Here is a 19,708-nt window from a genome sequence, read left to right as displayed (position 1 = left end):
ATGGTAGTAGAACAGGACAGGAATGTGGAGAACAATAGTCGGGCTAATAACTTGCAGATCATAAATTTTCCTAAGATTCTATCAATTTCCCCTCGAGATATGATAAAACAATATTTTATAGAGATTCTTAAGATACCTGAAAATTCTCTACCTCCCCTTACAAGGGCTTATTACCTTCCTGTTAAATCTCAAAATCTTCAAAAAGAAAAAGTTGGGGAATCTCAGGAACATCCATTGGATATTTCCGCTATATTGGAACAATCAGACAGCGAAGTGGCTACACCAACCACTTTTTTGCTGACTGTGGCTCTGGCTCCAGACAAGGACCAGATCCTAAATCTTTATTTCAAGAGTAGATCTAAAGATTTCCTGGGTCTCCATATTCAAATGTTTCCAGACGTCTCCAGAGAGACTTAAAAAAGAAATGAATTCTTAAATTTGAAACCAGGAGTGACTCAAATTGGGCTTTTTTTTTCTTTTTAAGATATCCATGCAAATGTGTCATTAGATACCGTTCTTTGAAATATGTATTTGTAGACCCGTCTCATTTGATAAGTTTTCTCTCAATGGAACGCCTATTAATAATTAGTTCTCCGCTCAGTAGTAGTTAATGTGCTTCTTTATGATTGTTTGAATTTAATTAAGCTACTCTTTAAATCTTGGATCTAAATTTAGAGGACTGGTGTGTGATCAAGGGAAGCTGATTTTTTTTTTCTTTTCTTGTAACAATTTGAGTGATTTATCTTTCAGGATTGAAAGTTAACTTAAATTAGAAGTGTCTTGATCGCACTTTTCTATACAAGATGTTTATGCTTGGAATAAATTTGTAAAATTGTATAAATAATTTAAAAAAATTTTTTAAAAGAACAGGACAGGAATGATCTGCATCTGCAGGAGTATCCCTCAAGATGGGCTCGTGCCCTGTGCAATATACCTAGGATTACCAGAAGTCTGGATTTCCCCGAACATGTCTTCCTTTTGAGGACACGTCCGGAGGTCCGGATGGCTTTTCAAAACCCGGTGGGGTGGGGCATGGGGACATACAGGAGTGATACTAGACACGGGGGAAGGGGATAGGGACATAAAATGTTGGTGATGATGAAGGCAAGGAGATGGGAACGGGAAATACAAGAAAGGGAAGTATGGGAGACACAGAGAAAGGATATGCTGAACACAGAGAAAAATACATACACAGAGATGGAAGATGAATGGTTAACTTAGAGATTTTGAAAAGCCTCCTCAAATCGCATCAGGCAGGCAGGAAGTCCACGCATGCGCGGACTTCCTCCCTGCCAACAAGAGCAGGCAGTGGGGGGCAGGGCAAGGGCGGGATGGGACGGGTCTAGGAGTCCAGATTTTCCAGTTGGAAAATCCGGCAACCCTAAACATGCCCCCTAGCTGTCACACTCCTCCCACTGCACCATGGGCCCTGCAGGGGAGACAGAGGAGGAGGGATGATTTTTGCAGCCTCTATGTTCCACATAGCTTGCACGGCCCTCAGGATGGCCCTGCCTCTCTGTTCCTGTCCTGTCAGGCTCCAGGATTCAAAATGTTAGATGATCCTAGTGGTAATTTCTCATACAGTCATTAGAAGGCATCCTTTCAATACTGTTGCAATCAGCTGTAAAGATCAAAAGTACAGAAAAGCAAAAATTAGTTTTTTTGTAACCAGATTTTGTTTTCAAATTCACAACTTCATGTAAGTGACTACAGGCTTTATTTACAGTGCCATTAAAAGCTCAATAGCCCTTTTTTTTTTTTTAGATTTTACATGCTAGGCCTGTTTAGTAAACTTAAAACCAACTAGGTCAATACTCAGATGCTGGGTATTTGGTTAAAGATAACTGAACAAGTTATACAGTACATTACCTTTAATCAGATTATTCAGAATGACTTTTGTGAAAATATGCAATTAAAATTAACTACATATTTTATCTGGTTGTGTTCCATAGCTACTTTTTTCTTACCAGACTTATGAGCATCTAGAGTTACCTGAATGTGCTACTGCTTTTGTGTGTCTTAACAGTAATAATGTACATGTTAAAAGTAAATACTGTAGTTCCTTTAGTATAAAATAGGAACAGCAGTACAATTATACATTAACTAGTCTTTAAGCCCGTTACATTAACGGGTGCTAGAATATATGTATGTCTTTCTTTCTTTCTGTCTCACTCCCTGCCCTTGTGTCTTTCTTCTTTTCGTTCTGTCTCCCTCCCTCCTATTATTTGTCTTTCTTTCTATTTGTCTCTCTTTCTGCCCCCTATGCAGCATTTATGTCAAGCCCGTTACATTAACGGGTGCTAGAATAGATGTGTCTGTCTGTGTTTCTTTATCTCTCCTTGGCCGCTGTCTGTATCTTTCTGTCACCCCCCCCCCCCCCCCCCGAGCAAAGCTGTCTGCCCCCAGCACCCACCTCCCCCCCAAATGTCTCTCCATGGCCCTCTTCTGTCTTCCCCCCCAGAGCAAAGCTGTCTGTCCCCTTTCCCTATCTCTCCATGGCCCCTTCTGTCTCCCCCAGCACACCCCTCCCCCCAAAGTAGCCCCATATCCCTCTCCCTGTCTCTCCATGGCTGTTTGCCCCAAGCACACCCCTCCCCCCAAAGCAGCCCCTTTTCCCTCTCCCGCTGACTCTCTCTCTGGCCCCCTTTCTCTGTCTGTCTTTCTGTCCCTCTCCCTGCCCCTGTCATTTTCCCCATTTCCCTGTGCAGCAGCATTTCCATCCCACTTCCCTATGCAGCAGCAATAGCATTTCCCTCCTATCCCCCCCTTTCCTGTGTAGAAGCAGTAGCAGGATTTTCCGCCACTCCCCCTTTCCCTTTTCTTACCTTCTCTTCCCTGCTCCGTTCGGCCCCTCCCCCTTCTTTTACTGGCGTTGTCGATCCGGCCTGATCCTGACTCTCCCACCGCCGACAAACCTCGGGACTCCAGCCGCGTAGGCAGCACTTTAAACACGCTGCTTAGCGGCCTTCAACTGGCGATTTCCTCTGCCGCGTCTGTCTCCGATGATGTCATCAGAGACCCGGCAGAGAAGGGCACGAAGCAGCGTGTATATAGTGCTGCCTACGTTCGAGAGAGGAGCCAGGGGTGAGGAAGGCTGCCGCAGTTGTGTACCTGTTTTTTTTTTATTTGAAAGCCGCCGCCACAGACTCGGATAGAGTCCTTGAGCCCCCCACTTCCCTTCCCTTCCCTTCCCTTGTAAGTCGGCGATTCAAGCAGCCTGTGCAGCAGTCTTCACACGCTGCTTCGGGTCCTTCTACTGCGCTTATATGCTCTGCCGTGTCTCTGATGACATCATCAGAGACGCGGCAGAGCAAATCAGGGCAGTAGAAGGGCCTGAAGCAGCGTGTGAAGACTGCTGCACAGGCTTCTTGAATCGCCGGGTAGGTATTCGGGTCAGCGGCAAGGGAAGGGGGGTGAGCGGCAAAGAACTCCTCTGGTCTGTTGCGGAGGGCAGCCCGGCTCGATTTATTGATTCGTTGGGGGGGGGGGAATTCGCTGTGTTGGGGGGAAGAGTAGGCAGACGCGGGGACCGTCCAGTTCGAGAGAGGAGCCGGGGGTGAGGAAGGCCGCCGCAGCTATGGAAATTTTTTTTTTATTTGAAAGCCGCCGACGGGGCCGCGCATGCGCAATCGTGTTTCCGCGACGGGATTAGGGAACACGATTTTTTTAGTGCACATGCGCGTCCTACCATTTTATTATATTAGATTAGTAATGCACATTAGCAATTCTAGGGCTAATTAAATTAATTAATTCTAGGGCTGATTAAAGATAACCAGTTATGATCCACCTCTGATTCCTCTTTTACTTAACCAGTTGCATTTTAACTGTATAGCAAATTGGTTAAAAGATAACAGGCCAGCAGATCTGAATTTATAAACCCTGAATATTGGCCTCAGTGGTTTCTAGAGATGAGACTCTTTTGTTTTTACAAAAACATTTCAAGGGGTGTTTTCGAAAGAAAGTTGCTCATTCATAGGGGCTGATTCTATAACTGGTGCCACTCCTTGTGGTTGTCAATCAACTGCTAGGCATCCTTTATAGAATAATGCAGTGTCTCTCAAACTGTGTGCCAAGGCACAGTGGTATGCCCCAAAGAGACTCCAGGTGAGCCACGAGAGATTCCAGAATTTTACTTTATTTTAAAAAATTCCCTTCATAAGAATACACTAGAATAGATGACATGTACATTGCATATACAAGAGTCTGTCAACATTATAAGTGTCTGTGTGCGTAAGGATAAAACCGCCCAGAAAAGCATCATTTTTTGATGTGATTGGTCCTTGAAAACAAATGGCAAGTAGTTTTATTTTTCATGCAGTAGTTATCCTAACTTGACCAACAAAACAATCAAGGCTTTGTTATCGTTTAGATATTATCTTGGATTTTCAGCTCTGACAGAAATTATATTTTTAAAAAAGAGAGAATTGCAGATGGTGGTTGATGAAATGCATGATTGCTTGTCAACTATCGAGCCACATTTTGAGTTAATTTGCACTCAAAAACAAGCACATCCATCGCATTGATTAGCAATTCTATTCTATCTACTTTAGTTTCACCATTTTTACAGTTACCCATCAAATTTAGGGGTCCTTTTATTAAGGTGTGCTAACCGATTTAGTGCGCGCTAAATGCCAAAATGCCCGTAGGAATATAATGGATATCTTAGCATTTAGCGTGCACTAAATCGGTTAGCGCTCCTTAATAAAAGGACCCCTTAATTTTTTGTTGGTTTTGCAATTTTATCATTTCAATTATAATGTACCATGAGAAACATTAGCTCCGTTTAGTGTGCCAGAGCTAAAAAAAAAAAAAAAAAAGTTTGAGAGGCACTGGAATAATGCCTAGTGGCAAGGCGTCACTGAGCGTCCTAGAGGTAAACGCTGGTACATTTCCTAGCGCCTAAGTCAGATGCCTAGCAATGCCTAAGTTAATCACACCTATTCTCCTCCCCTAACCATGTCCATTTTTCAGTTGTCGACAGGGGTTGCAGTTTGCCTTGACTTAGATATTGCTAGGCACTGCATGGGTATCTGCACCCAAACTATATTGGCAATTCAAATAAAGACTTTTTAATCAACTTTTTAATGGCATGGTCAATTACCACACTATTTAAACCAATTAAAAACTATTTAGTTCCATGCGGAACTAGCCCCCCCTTTTACAAAACCACAAAAGCGCACAGCATTCAGGGTGTCAGCCAGTGCTAAAAACCACTTTTGTGAAAGGGTGGGGGGGGTAAGTTAGGCATTGCTATGTGTCTGCAAAAATAAGTTAAGTGTTGCTAGGTGTCTGTGAATAGGGCACCTAATTTAAGTACTATTTATAGAATCAGGCCCTTAATACAAGGCACAGTAGGTATATCTCTGGTTCTGGAGGGCTCATGATTTAGAGGTTAAAAAAAAAAAAGAAAGTTGAAGTGGGATTTCATCTTACATAACCTAATTTACAGTCAAATGCACTGACCACTAGGCTGCCCTTCAGACCTGCTTGCTGCTGTATTCAGAATGCCCATAATACCTGGTGTTCCCTTTCTGTGTCGCTTTCAAGGGTGATGGAGGGTGGCAGTAACCACTGGGAGATTCACGAGGAGGTCATACCTTAATCCCTTCAGACTTTTTTTTTTTTTTTTTACTCTAGATGTGATTGAAACAGGTATAAATAAAAATATCCTTCTTTTTAGACTAAGACATTTCTTCCCATTTGATTATTACTGTGGATTTCCTAATTTTGGGCCCTCTCTGATCCGGCCCAAAACATATCCACAATATGCCTCCTTGCAATTAGGCATATTGGAACTGCAGAATTTGGATTCTACACTTTAGTGCAGGGCTGCCCAAGTCCGGTCCTCGAGATCTACTGGTAGGCCAGGTTTTCAGGATATCCACAATGAATATGCATGAGAGAGATTTGCCTGCACTGCATGTTCATTGTGGATATCCTGAAAACCTGGCCTACCAGTAGATATCAAAGACCGGACTTGGGCAGCCCTGCACTAAAGTGTAGAATCCAAATTCTGCAGTTCCAGAGTTGCAATTTGGATGTTTTGGGGCAGATGGACTTTTGTGGGGCATTTTGAGACATCCTCTGCTTTGAAAATGAATGCCTTTGTGTTCTAAATACATTGCATGCTCCACCCTGTGTCCTTTTTGTTCCCTACCACATAAAAAGAAAGAAAGGGTAGCTTATAGTCTGCTGTTATCCTTTAGCTGAGCCCAGAACCTGATTAAATTAAGGGGAAAAAAAAACATTCTTTTTCCTAAAAATTAGAATCACTGATGAATGATATACTTGTGGAGGTTTATATTTTTTAGTCTGCAGAATGTACACAGGTGAAGATTATTGCATGGCACTTTATTTAAAAAATGACTAGTGGACTTCAAAAGAATTAATACATGAAAATAAAATCCACTCTTTAGCAAGGTATAAGATTAGCTAGGTTTTTATTTTTTTTTCTTTGTTTTTTATAATTCCAGAACTGAAATCATTTGAGTGTTGAATGCCAAACTCTTCCCAGGAAACATGGTGTATTTGTAGATGAAGCATGAGAACAGCAGACTTAAAGTCTTTCAGAGGGGAGTGGGGGGGGGGGGGGGAGACATAGCACAGTGCTCCAGTTGTTGCAAATAACCTTTGCTAGCAATGTCAATTCTCTCACCATATATAACATTATTGACATTTTATAAACACATGTAATAGTCCTTGTTTCTTGAAACAGACAGATAGACTAGAGGTAGGGGGGAAAGGAAGGGATCGAGGGGAGGAGAGGAATGGGAAGTGGCAGGGCGGAGAGGAGGAGGGGTGCTGGTGCCCCCACCAACATGGCGCCAGAGGCGGACCACCCCCTCACCCACCCCCCTTACTATGCCACTAGACACAGCCATCATAGATTTTAATCTTTTTTTAAAAAAATTATTTATTCAATTTTCAAAATTTTTAAACAAGCACATTAATACTTGGATATAGATTTAGAATGAAATCAAAGAAAATTAATAAACTTGACATTACTTGCAACAGCAATGTAAGGAAAAGAAGAAATAATACATTATTTAGTCCACAAAATTAGAAAATAAGGATCCAAGTATTAGAATAAATATGATAAAATATATATATCAATTACAAGAGCGGCCCTGAAGACAATGATATAAACTCTCCAACAGCCTGTATTATAAACTGCGGGAAGAGCTAATGGACCAGTCACCACTCCCCTCCCCCTCCCTTGGGCAAAATAAATTCCAACAATTGCTTTGATTCAAAAAATAGAAAATTTTTCCCTTGAAGTGAAACACAGCATTTGGCTGGAAATTTCCATAGATTTTAATCTTGACAGTATTCACAGCTGAAAAAAAGCCCCCGTAATCACTTGTAATATATGGGCCTGCATAGTAAGTCTTGCATCCAACAATTCCCCCAAGATTCTCATATGTGGCAAAATTGGAAATTTCACATCACTTACTTGCACTTCCATTATATTCAGGGGTACCTCAACATTCCCTAAAAACATCACTCCAGTCTTTTGCAAATTCAAATTTAACTGATTGTCCCTCATCCAGTTTTGTATCTTTTCCATACATGTGGTCAATTTGTTTTTAACATAATCAAGCTCCTTATTAGGAAGAAAAAAATGTATATCATCTGCATAAATGCGGTAATGAACCCCAAACTACTTGAGCACCCACCCTATCAAAGCAATATAAATGGTAAACAGAGCAGGACTTGGGTGTGATTGTATGTGATGATCTTAAGGTGGCCAAACAGGTTGAAAAGGTGATGGCGAAAGCTGGAAGGATGCTAGGTTGAATACGGAGAGGTATGGTGGTCAGTAGGAAAAAGGAGGTATTGATGCCTCTGTATAAGACTCTGGTGAGACCTCATTTAGAATATTGTGTACAATTCTGGAGGCAGTACCTTCAAAAAGATATAAAAAGGATGGAGTCTGTCCAGAGGAAGGCTACTAAAATGGTATGTGGTCTTCATCATAAAGCGTATGGGGTCAGACTTAAAGATATCATGCTGCTGTACTGGGCCATGGTACGCCCTCACCTGGCATCCAGCATTGGTCGCCGTACATGAAGAAGGACACAGTGCTACTGGAAAGGGTCCAGAGAAGAGCGACTAAAGTGATGCCATGTCGGTAACAAAAATCTCATGCACAAATACAGGATGTCCGGGGTGGTACTTGGAGAGACCTCTCAGGAAAGGGACTTGGGAATTCTGATCGACAAGTCGATGAAGCCGTCCACGCAATATGCGGCAATGTGCGGCAGTGGCGAAAAGAGCGAACAAAATGGTAGGAATGATAAAGAAGGGGATCACGAACAGATTGGAGAAGGTTATCATGCCGCTGTACTGGGCCCTCACCTGGAGTACTGCGTCCAGTACTGGTCACCGTACATGAAGAAGGACACGATACAACTCGAAAGGGTCCAGAGAAGAGCGACTAAGATGGTTAAGGGGCTGGAGGAGTTGCCGTACAGTGAAAGATTAGAGAAACTGGGCCTCTTCTCCCTTGAAAAGAGGAGACTGAGAGGGGACATGATTGAAACATTCAAGATAATGAAGGGAATAGACTTAGTAGATAAAGACAGTTTGTTCACCCTCTCCAAGGTAGAGAGAACGAGAGAGCACTCTCTAAAGTTAAAAGGGGATAGATTCCGTACAACCGTAAGGAAGTTCTTCTTAACCCAAAGAGTGGTAGAAAACTAGAATGCTCTTCTGGAAGGAAAACACCCTCCAGAGATTCAAGACAAAGTTAAACAAGTTCCTGCTGAACCAGAACGTACGCAGGTAAGGCTAGTCTCAGTTAGGGCAAAATGGACCACTGGTCTGACCCAGTAGCGGCAATTCTTACATTCTTATGTTCAATCTGTATACTTTGAAGGAAAGGCAGGAGAGGGGAGATATGATAGAGATGTTTAAATACCTACGTAATGTAAATGCGCATGAGTCGAGTCTCTTTAGTTTGAGAGGAAACTGCAATGAGAGGGCATAGGATAAAGTTAAAAGGTGATAGGCTCCGGAGTAATCTAAGGAAATACTTTTTTACAGAAAGGGTGGTAGATGCATGAAACAGTCTCCCAGAAGAGTGGTGGAGATGGAGACTGGGTCTGAATTCAAGAGGGCCTGGGATAGGCATGTAGGCTCTCTTGGAGAGAGAAAGAGATACTGCGGATGGGCAGACTAGATGAGCCATTTGGCCTTTATCTGCCATCATGTTTTTTTATGTTTCTAACAGTGCCGATAAGGCAGATCCCTGTGGTATTCCTTTTTTCATCATGACCATTGATGACATACATTTATGAGAGGGGGTGGGAACCACTGGCTTAGCCTCCTCTAGTTCCTCATGGGGTATTAGTGCCCAGATGGTGTGAGGACCAGGAAAAAAGTCCAGGTTTGAGCCAGAGAGCAGTGCAAATTCATTCTTGGTGAAGCGCAGCGGTGCCACTGCTGCAAAACCCCAGAAAGTAGCTTGGAAGCACCCGCAGGGGCTGTCTGGATGTCCTGGACAGGGGTTTCCCCTTGAATTTATCAATATGATATTTGAAGCTTACATGATTAACAAGGGCCACATGGAACCCTCAGGGATCGTGGCCATGCTAATGCCAGGGGTTTCCCCCCCCCCCCCACCCACTAAGAGTGCAATTCCCAGCAACATTGCCATGCACAAGATGGGGAGGTCTAGTCTGAGGAAGACGGGGAGAGGGACCTTGGAGTGATAGTGTCCGAAGATCTAAAGGCGAAAAAACAGTGTGACAAGGCAGTGGCTGCTGCCAGTAGGATGCTGGGCTGTATAAAGAGAGGCATAGCCAGTAGAAGGAAGAAGGTGCTGATGCCCCTGTACAGGTCATTGGTGAGGCCCCACTTGGAGTATTGTGTTCAGTTTTGGAGACCATATCTGGCGAAGGACGTAAGAAGACTTGAATCGGTCCAGAGGAGGGCGACAAAAATGATAGGAGGCTTGCGCCAGAAGACATATGAGCAGAGACTGGAAGCCCTGAATATGTATACCCTAGAGGAAAGGAGGGACAGGGGAGATATGATTCAGACGTTCAAATGCTTGAAGGGTATTAACGTAGAACAGAGAAAGGAAAATGGTAAAACCAGAGGACATAATTTGAGGTTGAGGGGTGGTAGATTCAAAGGCAATGTTAGGAAATTCTACTTTACGGAGAGGGTGGTGGATGCCTGGAATGTGCTCCCGAGAGAGGTGGTGGAGAGTGAAACTGTAACTGAGTTCAAAGAAACGTGGGATGAACGCAGAGGATCTAGAATCAGAAAATAATATTAAATATTGAACTAAGGCCAGTACTGGGCAGACTTGCACAGTCTGTGTCTGTGTATGGCCGTTTGGTGGGGGATGGGCTGGGGAGGGCTTCAGTGGCTGGGAGGGTGTAGATGGGCTGGAGTAGGTTTTAACGGAGATTTCGGCAGTTGGAACTCAAGCACAGTACTGGGTAGAGCTTTGGATTCTTGCCCAGAAATAGCTAAGAAAAAAAATATAAATTGAATCAGGTTAGGCAGACTGGATGGACCATTCTGGTCTTTATCTGCTGTCATCTACTGTTACTATGTATGAGGACTTTTTATCAGTGCCATTATTGTCCCAGTCAGGATCCTCTGTTGCAGGAAATGCTGCTTCATCTCTAAGGGGTGCCAGATCCAGATCTGGTGGAGGCCCTTGATCTCGGAGAGAACCAGACTGTGTTCAGGCTGTGTAAGCCCTAAGGGCTTTTGGAAGTGATCATGGAAGTGAAATTAAAAATAGATACTCTGCAGTCCTAGGCCAGACAGTGCTTGCTTATGAGCAGCACAAAAGCACAGACCACTTGCTACCCCTCTCATCAAGACATTACAAAAATGCTAATGGACCACTGGGAGGTCCCGGAGGGGTCCCTTTGGGTGGCCAAAGCCATGGCAAAGCTCTATCCTATGGATGCTGAATTTAACCAGCTCTTTGTTCCACCAAAAGTAAATTCCCTGATGGTGCATGTTACCAAGCGTATCTCTCTTCCCAGTAAAGGTGGTGTGGTATTAAAGGATACCCAGGACCACAGGTTGGATTTTGATCATAAGAAACTCTTCAAAGCTGTGGCCTCAGGTTTTAAAAGCAGCTGCAGCTGTGTCTTTTGTCACCTGGGTTTGTCACTCTAAGTTGCACCATGATCCGGAGGCAATAGCTGGGAAGGATCACCAGTTTCTAATGCCAGAGGTGGATTATGTAGCTGATGCTCTGTATGATTTTTTAGAGTCATGAGCAAAATGTCTGCTTATTCCATTTACACCCACAGGATGCTATGGATCAGGTAGTGGGTGGGGGATTCCTCCTCCAAGGTGACCTTGAGTAAATTGCCATTTAAAAGACATTTACTCTTTGGGAAAGGTTTGGAAGATTTTATGGCTAGTGTGCAGGATTGCAAGCTGAAGACATTACTGGTTAGCAGACCTTTGACCCCCGAGGGGGTCAGGGCGCAGTAATTTTCAAACCTCCAGACAATATTGCCAGTTCTCGGGAGGATCTTCGGGGAAAAAATCATTTCAAAGCTTAAGACAAAAATTTGGAGGGGCCGGGTGCTTCCAATCTTCAGGATCCTGCTAGGCCAGAGGATGTGGTAAGAGCGGATAGCATAGCTAGTTTTAAGGAAGGTTTGGACAAGTTCCTGGAGGAAAAGTCCATAATCTGTTATTGAGAAAGACACGGGGGAAGCCCTGTATCGGTAGCATGAAATATTGCTACTCCTTGGTTTTTGGCCAGGTACTAGTGACCTGGATTGGCCACCGTGAGAACGAGCTACTGGGCTTGATGGACCATTGATCTGACCCGGTAAGGTTATTCTTATGTTCTTATGGTCTCATTGCGCCAAAGATGCTGGGTTGCTATTTAGGGGCTCTAGGAGGGATTTTTACCTCTCAGAATGAGCCATCTACAACTGTATTGCCCTGAAGGGACCAAAGGTGGCCAAGCCCAGTGCTCCCGCCCTCTCCCTTCACATGCACTGTGGCACATGGAATAGGGATGGTTTTCATCTGGCCATCCAGCACAAATCTGGCATGAATCAGGGGTTAAACAGCCTGAGGAGCCCATCTCTATTGATTTTAATCCAAATTAAGGTGTTTTTGAGGCTGCAGATTCAGAACATGTGTCGGTTCACTGGGAGGCCTGGGCAAGGATTGGTTTGGACTCCTGGGTACTGGACATCATTTGAGAGAGCTACAAGCTTGAATTCTTTCATGCTTTACTGGACTTATTTGTAGACTCTCCAGCCCATCAGTGAAAGTGGCCAAGGTCTGTAGAACTCGTACAGACCGAGGAATCAGGCTTGCGCAGATACTTTATATACTTTTTTGTGCCCAAGAAAGACTCAGGTGACTGGAGGCCAATCTGGGATCTGAGTTCAGTCAATGCAGCACTGTAAGTTTCCCGATTCCAGATGGAGAACGTGTGTTCAGTCATAGCTTTGGTGGTGCCTGGGGAATTTCTAGTATCCATGGTTTTGACATATTTACTTTCATATTCCCATATTTCAGCTTATAGGAAATCCTATATAATAAAAGGCTAACTCGCGCATGCGCATTCCTATCTGCGTGCTTCCATGATCAGTAGTTCCGTGGCCGCAGGAATGCGCATGCGCGAGTCCCCAGCCTTACTTTCCAGCACCTACCACTCACCGCCAGAGCTGGATTTCAAGCTCTCCGTGTGCGACACTCCCTGTTCTCCAGCAATGGCAAGGCGCTTTCCCCAAATTAAAAAACAGACTAAGGCGGTGCAGATAATGGGGGAAGCCGAAAAAGTCAGCTGTTTGCAACGGCCCCGCACGCATGGTCTCGCTGGCTCCCTTGCTGGGGGTTTTCGCAGTGGCGGCTCCTCTTGCGTCCGGCCCTGTGTATTTACTAGACATGAAGCAGACATGTCAAACTCTGGTCCATGGGCCAAATGTGTCCCACAGGGTACAAAAATTTGGCCCGCCAAACAATTCCTGTCGTTGCCGAAATTTGGCCCACCGTTCCTTCCCTTCCTCCATCAGGTACAGTTCAGCTCCGCCTATGTTAAAAGGAGCTGCTTTGAAATTGGAGCCCTGCCGCCAATGTAGCACTTTCCCCTCTGCCGCAGTCCCATATGTCAGAGAAGGGGCGAGACCAAGGCAGAGGGGAAAGTGCTACGGCAGTGGCAGGGCTCCGATTTCGATGCGGCTCCTTTTAACATTGGTGGAGCTGCACTGCACCTGATGGAGGGAGGGAAGGAAAGGTGGTTGTGCGCTGTTGAGCCCCTCTTTGCCCTCAGACCCTCTCCTAACTCACTATCTGCGCATTGTGGATGCTCCCTCCTGTCTCAGACCACTGGGGGGAGGTGCCTGTCTTCAGCTGCCGGGATGGAGGGAGGGAAGAAGAAAGAAGGGGCCCTGGCAAGCGAGTTATCAAAAGCCATCCATAGCCTGGGACCCCTACATGATATGAATAATGACCAGACAACAAAAGGTAAGAAAAATAATTTTATTTTCTGTTTTGTGATTACAATATGTCAGATTTGAAATGTGTCTTGAGGGAGGCTGCCGCCGCGACTTTGGACAGAGGGGTGCCATTTTCGTGGGAGCCGGCCTTCGGAGAGGCTTGGGACGCGGGGACGGATGCGGGAGGGGCTGTCGCTGCGAAGGGCTTTGGTGGGGGAGCCAGCCAGACCGCGAGTGTGGGGCCCTTGTAAGCGCGGATTGGTCAAGGAGCCGCCGCTGCTGAGGCTTTGAAATTGCTCTCCCACCATCACTCCCTCCTGCCCCGGCTCTGCCTCTGCCCCTGCCCCTGCCCAGGTTCAAAAGCAGGAGAGGCGGTCATCTAGCACCCGTTAATCTAACGGGCTTAAACACTAGTTACTAATATTCTATGTGCTGGAGAAACATCTCCAATTCTCAGCGCTTCCATTCGGTCTGGCAATAGCACCTTTCACCTTTACCAAGGTGATGGTAGTTGCAGAGGCACAACTGAGCAAGGCAGGGATCCAGCTGCATCTATGCTGGAACAATCCGCTGATCAGAGTTTCGTCCAAGGCTGATGGTGAGAAAGTAGTAGCATCAATTGCTACAGGACCTGGGTTGGATCATCAATTCAAATGAGTCACATGATGCATTGGAGAGGGGTCTAAAAGATTCAGGCCCAAATTCTGTAACCAGTGCCTAAAGTTAGGCACCTATTTCGGAGGCGCCCAACTAGATAGGCGTCTATCTAAATTGAATAACAAGCTCAATTAAGCTTTTTAGTCAGCACTGATTGAAACATAGGCGCCTATCAAGAAAGCGTGATTCTGTAATAAGGCGCCTCTAAAAATGTAGGCGGTCTTAAAAAAAATAGGCGCTATGCATGTTAGGCATGGGCGTGGCTACGTGTTAGGAGCCTTCTTACAGAATCGCTGCTCTTAAGCGTGCTTAAGTGCTCGAATGGGCACTTCACTTTTAGTTGTGCCTAGAGCTGGCCTATTTAATGGGCGCCTCCAAAATAGGTGCCACTCAGCATGATTCACTAAACAGCACCCAATTTTTCTTGAATCGCGCTGAACAGTGCCTATGTCGGCGCCTACCGTTTGGGCGCTTCTTATAGAATTTGCCCTTCAGTGCCTTCTGTTTTGCACGAACACATCAGTTACATAATCTTGCTTGCTGCAATACTGTATTGCATGCGGAAATTAGGATCTGTGTTCTTATTTGCAAGTAGAATAACCAGAAATGCACTCTTCTGGGGTATTATGCATGACAGTAACATTAAGAATTTTTAAAGTTACAAGCCTACATAATTTATTTATTTTTCACATTTATGCACTGTTTACAGCCTAAGTGGTTTATATTCAGGTACTCAAGTATTTCTCCCTGTCTGTCCTGATGGTCTCACAATCTAATTTACCTGGGACAATGGAGTATTAAGTGACTTGCCCAAGGTCACAAGGAGCAGTACTGGACTTGAACCTGCAACCTCAGAATGCTGAGGCTGCCGCCCTAACCCCTAGGCTACTTCTCCAGTCCAATTATTACAGCTAAAATGCTACTTTTAGTTATATTTTAACTAATTTACTGTCACCTAGTACCGTTTCCTTTAACCCTTTGCTTACTGATTTTCACCAATGAAAACTGATCTTTAATAATGTGCTTCACAAATGAGTATTACTGTTCAAAATATATATCAATGTAATTCCTGATAACGTAAAAACACATTGATATAAATTTGAGTCTTGAAAAAAAAAAAAAAGTTATATACAATTTAATAAAATGATGAACTAGGATCCCGAAATCTTGTTAAAGGATAGCAATTGCCTACAGAGTAAAATGTGTCTCTTCTTTCCACAGCCAGAAATTAAGCTTCAAGGAGCGTGTACGGATGGCTAGTCCGAGAGGCCAAAGTATTAAGAGTAGACAAGCATCGGTTGGAGACCGACGGTCACCAGGCACTGATGTCACTGCAGAGAGCAGCCCAACTAAAGTGCAAAAGAGCTGGAGCTTCAATGACAGAACTCGTTTCAGACCTTCTCTACGACTGAAGAGCTCTCAGCCAAAACCTGTGTTGGATGGTAAGAGTCCTTCTGCTGCACCTCTTTTTTCCTATTTGTATATGCATAAAATATGAATTACTATTATGACTGACTTAAAGCTGAGAAAATTACACACCCAAAATATATTAGGCCCTATATGCCAAGCGATTTAAGCACCAATGCAACAATTACAGAGGGTGAATAATCAGTAAAATAAGTTTGAAAATTCTTCAACAGAAAACAATTCCAACTCTTGGTATAATCCCTAAACCTAGGACTACTGCAACATACTATGTCTCCATTGCCCAGCAACCATGATGAAACAACTACAAACAATATAAAACACAGCCCTAAGACTGGTCTACTCATTGAACAAATTCGACCACATCACAGAGGCATACCACGACTCACACTGGCTCCCAATACAAGCGAGAGTACACTTCAAATTTTACTGCCTACTATTTAAAGCAATAAACGGAGATAGCCCAGCCTATTGGAATAATCGACTAATTCAATTCACCTCAACCAGACATAGGAGAACCCACGCACCATTCACACACCCTCCAACCAACCAAAAATGTCAAACGAAAAAAACTATACGACAACCTCCTAGTCACTCGAGCTGCAACACTTGACATCCAACTCTACAATCTATTGACCTCGACCACAGACTACAAAACCTTCAAAAAAGAAATAAAAACCCTTCTATTCAAAAAACACATAAAACTGAACTAACACAGACAGAACTACCCCAAGCATCACCTGCAACTACTCCTTATGTACTTCTAATATCATGACAATTCAGATATAATCCTTAGCAACTTAAAGAAATGTACTAACTACTCCCAACACACTTCTAATGTCCTGACAATTCATTTGTAATCCGCCTTGAACCGCAAGGTAATGGCGGAATAGAAATCACTAATGTAATGTATTCCAATTTAGAATGGTGGGTAATAAGGTTTAAACAGATCTTGATAAGAAGGCTCCTGAAGAAGGGAATTTTCTTGAAACTGGGCACAGTACAGCACCTGGCTGTGTACACAAGCCAGGAACAAGCATAGGAAAAGTCTCCGCTTAAAGGAATGCTTTGATTATGAGGAATGCCTAAGATAAGTACCATGAAATCGCTGGTTTGAGCACCTATTTAGTTTGGTGGATTTCAATTTTGTATACCTATTAATGGTCACTGAAACACTTTAGTGGGTTCACTATTATTATTTGTAAGCACAAGATGTACGCCTGTGATGGTGCTAATAAGGCTTGAGACAGAGCCTCTTATACACAGGTTTAAGCCTGGAGCTCTGGTTTTCCTGAGTCCCGATAGCTTCTACTTTTGCACTGAGGGTACATCTATACACATAAAATTAGAATGAGATGTACAGCGTCAGCATCTATGAGACAAACTTGGTTTTTCCTGTTATATAGAAATTTTTGGACCCCAGTTCGACTGCAAAAGTTGGACAGTTCAAAATCTAATAGATGCTGGCACTGTCATCTTGAAGTAGGGACAGTAGACCATTTGTTGTTTAATTGTCCCTTGAAACTAATTTTTTGGAAGTCTATTTGGGGTAAAATTAATAGGATATTGGAAGCTTCTATCCCAATGTCATATGACATTGTATTATTTGGGACTCTATTGCAAATCTAAGAGTCCAACTGATGAAAAAAAAAAACAGACTTCTTTTAATTATGACTGGGGTAGCTATGCAGCTAATAACAAGAAACTGGAAGAACTGGGACAGATTGAACTTTAACTTTTGGTGGGAAACTTTATGTCAATACTATAAATATGAAAGAATGAATTCTGAACCCAAATGGAACATAATAAAAAATTTAAGGAAACATGGGGGTCCATTAGCGGAATTTATTGAACTTAAAAACAAAACAAAACTGAGTAATCGAATAAGCCTTTAATTCCTAATTGATCTTTACACACATCCAGGGAGGGGGTGAGGGGTAACAGTCGGTTATTGAGAATTGGCACCGTTAAAATTTGTGCTTGCATCTGGCTGCACACTATTCTATAAGGCATGGTGGCTAAATCTACTGCGTAGCTCAAAAGGAGGTGTAGCCATGGGAAAGGCAGGACATGTCAGGGTATTCAGTGACAGGAATATCAGTGACAGGAAAAAAAAAACACAGATGGGATAGTACGCCTGAAAAAAACAGACGGGAATTACGCAGAATCAGATCCCGAAAAAGCAGAAATACTAAATAAATACTTCAGCTCGGTCTTCACCTGCGAGGCGCCAGGGTCCGGCCCTCAATTGAAACCACAGTCAAACACAAAAGACCCGTTTCGGAATTTTAAATTCACACCCAGCGAGGTTTACTTTGAGCTAACAAAACTCAAGGTGGACAAAGCCATGGGACCGGACAATCTGCACCCCAGAGTGCTTAGGGAGTTAGGTGATGTCCTGGCAGAACCGTTAGCCGTACTATTCAATCTCTCACTGAGTACAGGGACAGTCCCCTTGGACTGGAAAACAGCTAACGTCATTCCTCTACACAAAAAGGGTTGCAAGACAGAGGCTGCAAATTACAGACCGGTGAGTCTGACATCAATAGTATGCAAAATCATGGAAACACTGATCAAACGCCAGTTGGACACGATCTTGAACGAAGGGAATCTACGGGACCCCAATCAACATGGATTCACCAAGGGTAGGTCCTGCCAATCAAACCTCATCAGCTTCTTTGACTGGGTAACAAAAAGACTGGACGAAGGAGATTCACTGGACATAGTGTACCTGGACTTCAGTAAAGCTTTTGACAGCGTCCCACACTGCAGACTGTTAAACAAGATGAAATCAATGGGGTTAGGAGAGACTCTGACGGCATGGGTCAGAGATTGGCTGAGTGGCAGACGTCAGAGGGTGATGGTTAACGGTACTTTCTCTGGGACATCGGAGGTGACCAGCGGGGTGCCTCAGGGCTCGGTCTTGGGTCCGCTCCTCTTCAACATATTCATAGGAGATCTGACTCAAGGGCTTCAAGGTAAAGTAACATTATTCGCCGACGACGCCAAACTATGTAATATGGTAAGCGAGGGCAATTTACAAGATAGTATGGGGCAGGACCTGCGCACATTGGAATGCTGGTCCTCAACCTGGCAGCTGGGCTTCAATGCTGGAAAATGTAAGGTCATGCACCTAGGTAACAGAAACCCGTGCAGAACTTATACCTTGAACGGGGAGACCTTGACCAGGACTTCAGCGGAACGAGATTTGGGAGTAATCATTAGTGCAGACATGAAATCTGCCAATCAGGTGGAGAAGGCTTCCTCAAGGGCAAGGCAGATGCTGGGTTGCATCCGTAGAAGTTTTGTCAGCAGAAAGCCTGCTGTCATTATGCCATTGTACAGGGCCATGGTGAGACCTCATCTGGAATACTGCGTGCAATTCTGGAAGCCACACTACCGCAAAGACGTGCAGAGGGTCGAGTCGGTCCAAAGAATGGCCACCAGAATGGTCTCGGGGCTTAAAGGTCTCCCGTACGAAGCAAGACTGGACAATTTGCAGCTCTACACTCTAGAGGAGCGCAGGGAGAGGGGAGACATGATTGAGACGTTTAAATACGTCACCGGACGTATAGAAGTGGAAGATAACATCTTCCTTCTTAGAGGCCCCTCAACCACAAGAGGGCACCCGCTCAAACTCAGGGGCGGAAAATTTCACGGCGACACCAGGAAGTATTTCTTCACGGAGCGAGTGATTGATCGGTGGAACGGGCTTCCAGTGCAGGTGATCGAGGCCAGCAGCGTGCCAGATTTTAAGAATAAATGGGACGCCCATGTGGGATCCCTAAGAGGGTCAGGGCAAAACACTAGCTAATCTTAAGGGGAGGGTCTATAGTGGGCAGACTTGATGGGCCTTGGCCCTTTTCTGCCGTCATCTTTCTATGTTTCTATGTTTCTATTCTGAAAAGTTGCATGCATTCTTACAGAATACTGCCTCAGCATTCCTAATTTGGGTGCCAACATTTACATCAAGTTAGGTGCAGGAATCAGCGCTAAGCACAGTTCTATAAAGGGCTCACATTCTCTATATAATTACACTTAGTGCCAGTTTTTTCTGATGCCAAATTTTGAATGTCATTTATAGAAGTCTCTCTCAAATGTAGAACTGTAAATTGGTCATGACACCTAATTCTTCTGGAAGGATGGCAGGGAGCACAAACATGCAGGAACTCACCAACCCACTA

General features: G+C 44.1%; 1 protein-coding gene across 4 annotated transcripts in view; it reads left to right on the top strand.

Annotated features, from left to right (window-relative positions):
- The window catches only part of KCNQ5 (potassium voltage-gated channel subfamily Q member 5), a 919,416-nt gene that overhangs the window by 834,358 nt on the left and 65,350 nt on the right, over positions 1–19,708 (top strand). For all 4 annotated transcript variants that reach the window (XM_033936063.1, XM_033936064.1, XM_033936062.1 and 1 more), the window contains one exon: positions 15,321–15,541. In XM_033936063.1, the coding sequence (XP_033791954.1) occupies positions 15,321–15,541 (221 nt within the window). The remainder of the gene's footprint in view (positions 1–15,320; positions 15,542–19,708) is intronic.

This window comes from Geotrypetes seraphini, chromosome 3 (assembly GCF_902459505.1).
Source record: "Geotrypetes seraphini chromosome 3, aGeoSer1.1, whole genome shotgun sequence".
In the NCBI taxonomy this organism is placed as follows: Eukaryota; Metazoa; Chordata; class Amphibia; order Gymnophiona; family Dermophiidae; genus Geotrypetes; species Geotrypetes seraphini.
The sequence above is the reverse complement of the archived record's forward strand: the minus strand, read 5'-3'. Positions and strand labels throughout refer to the sequence as shown.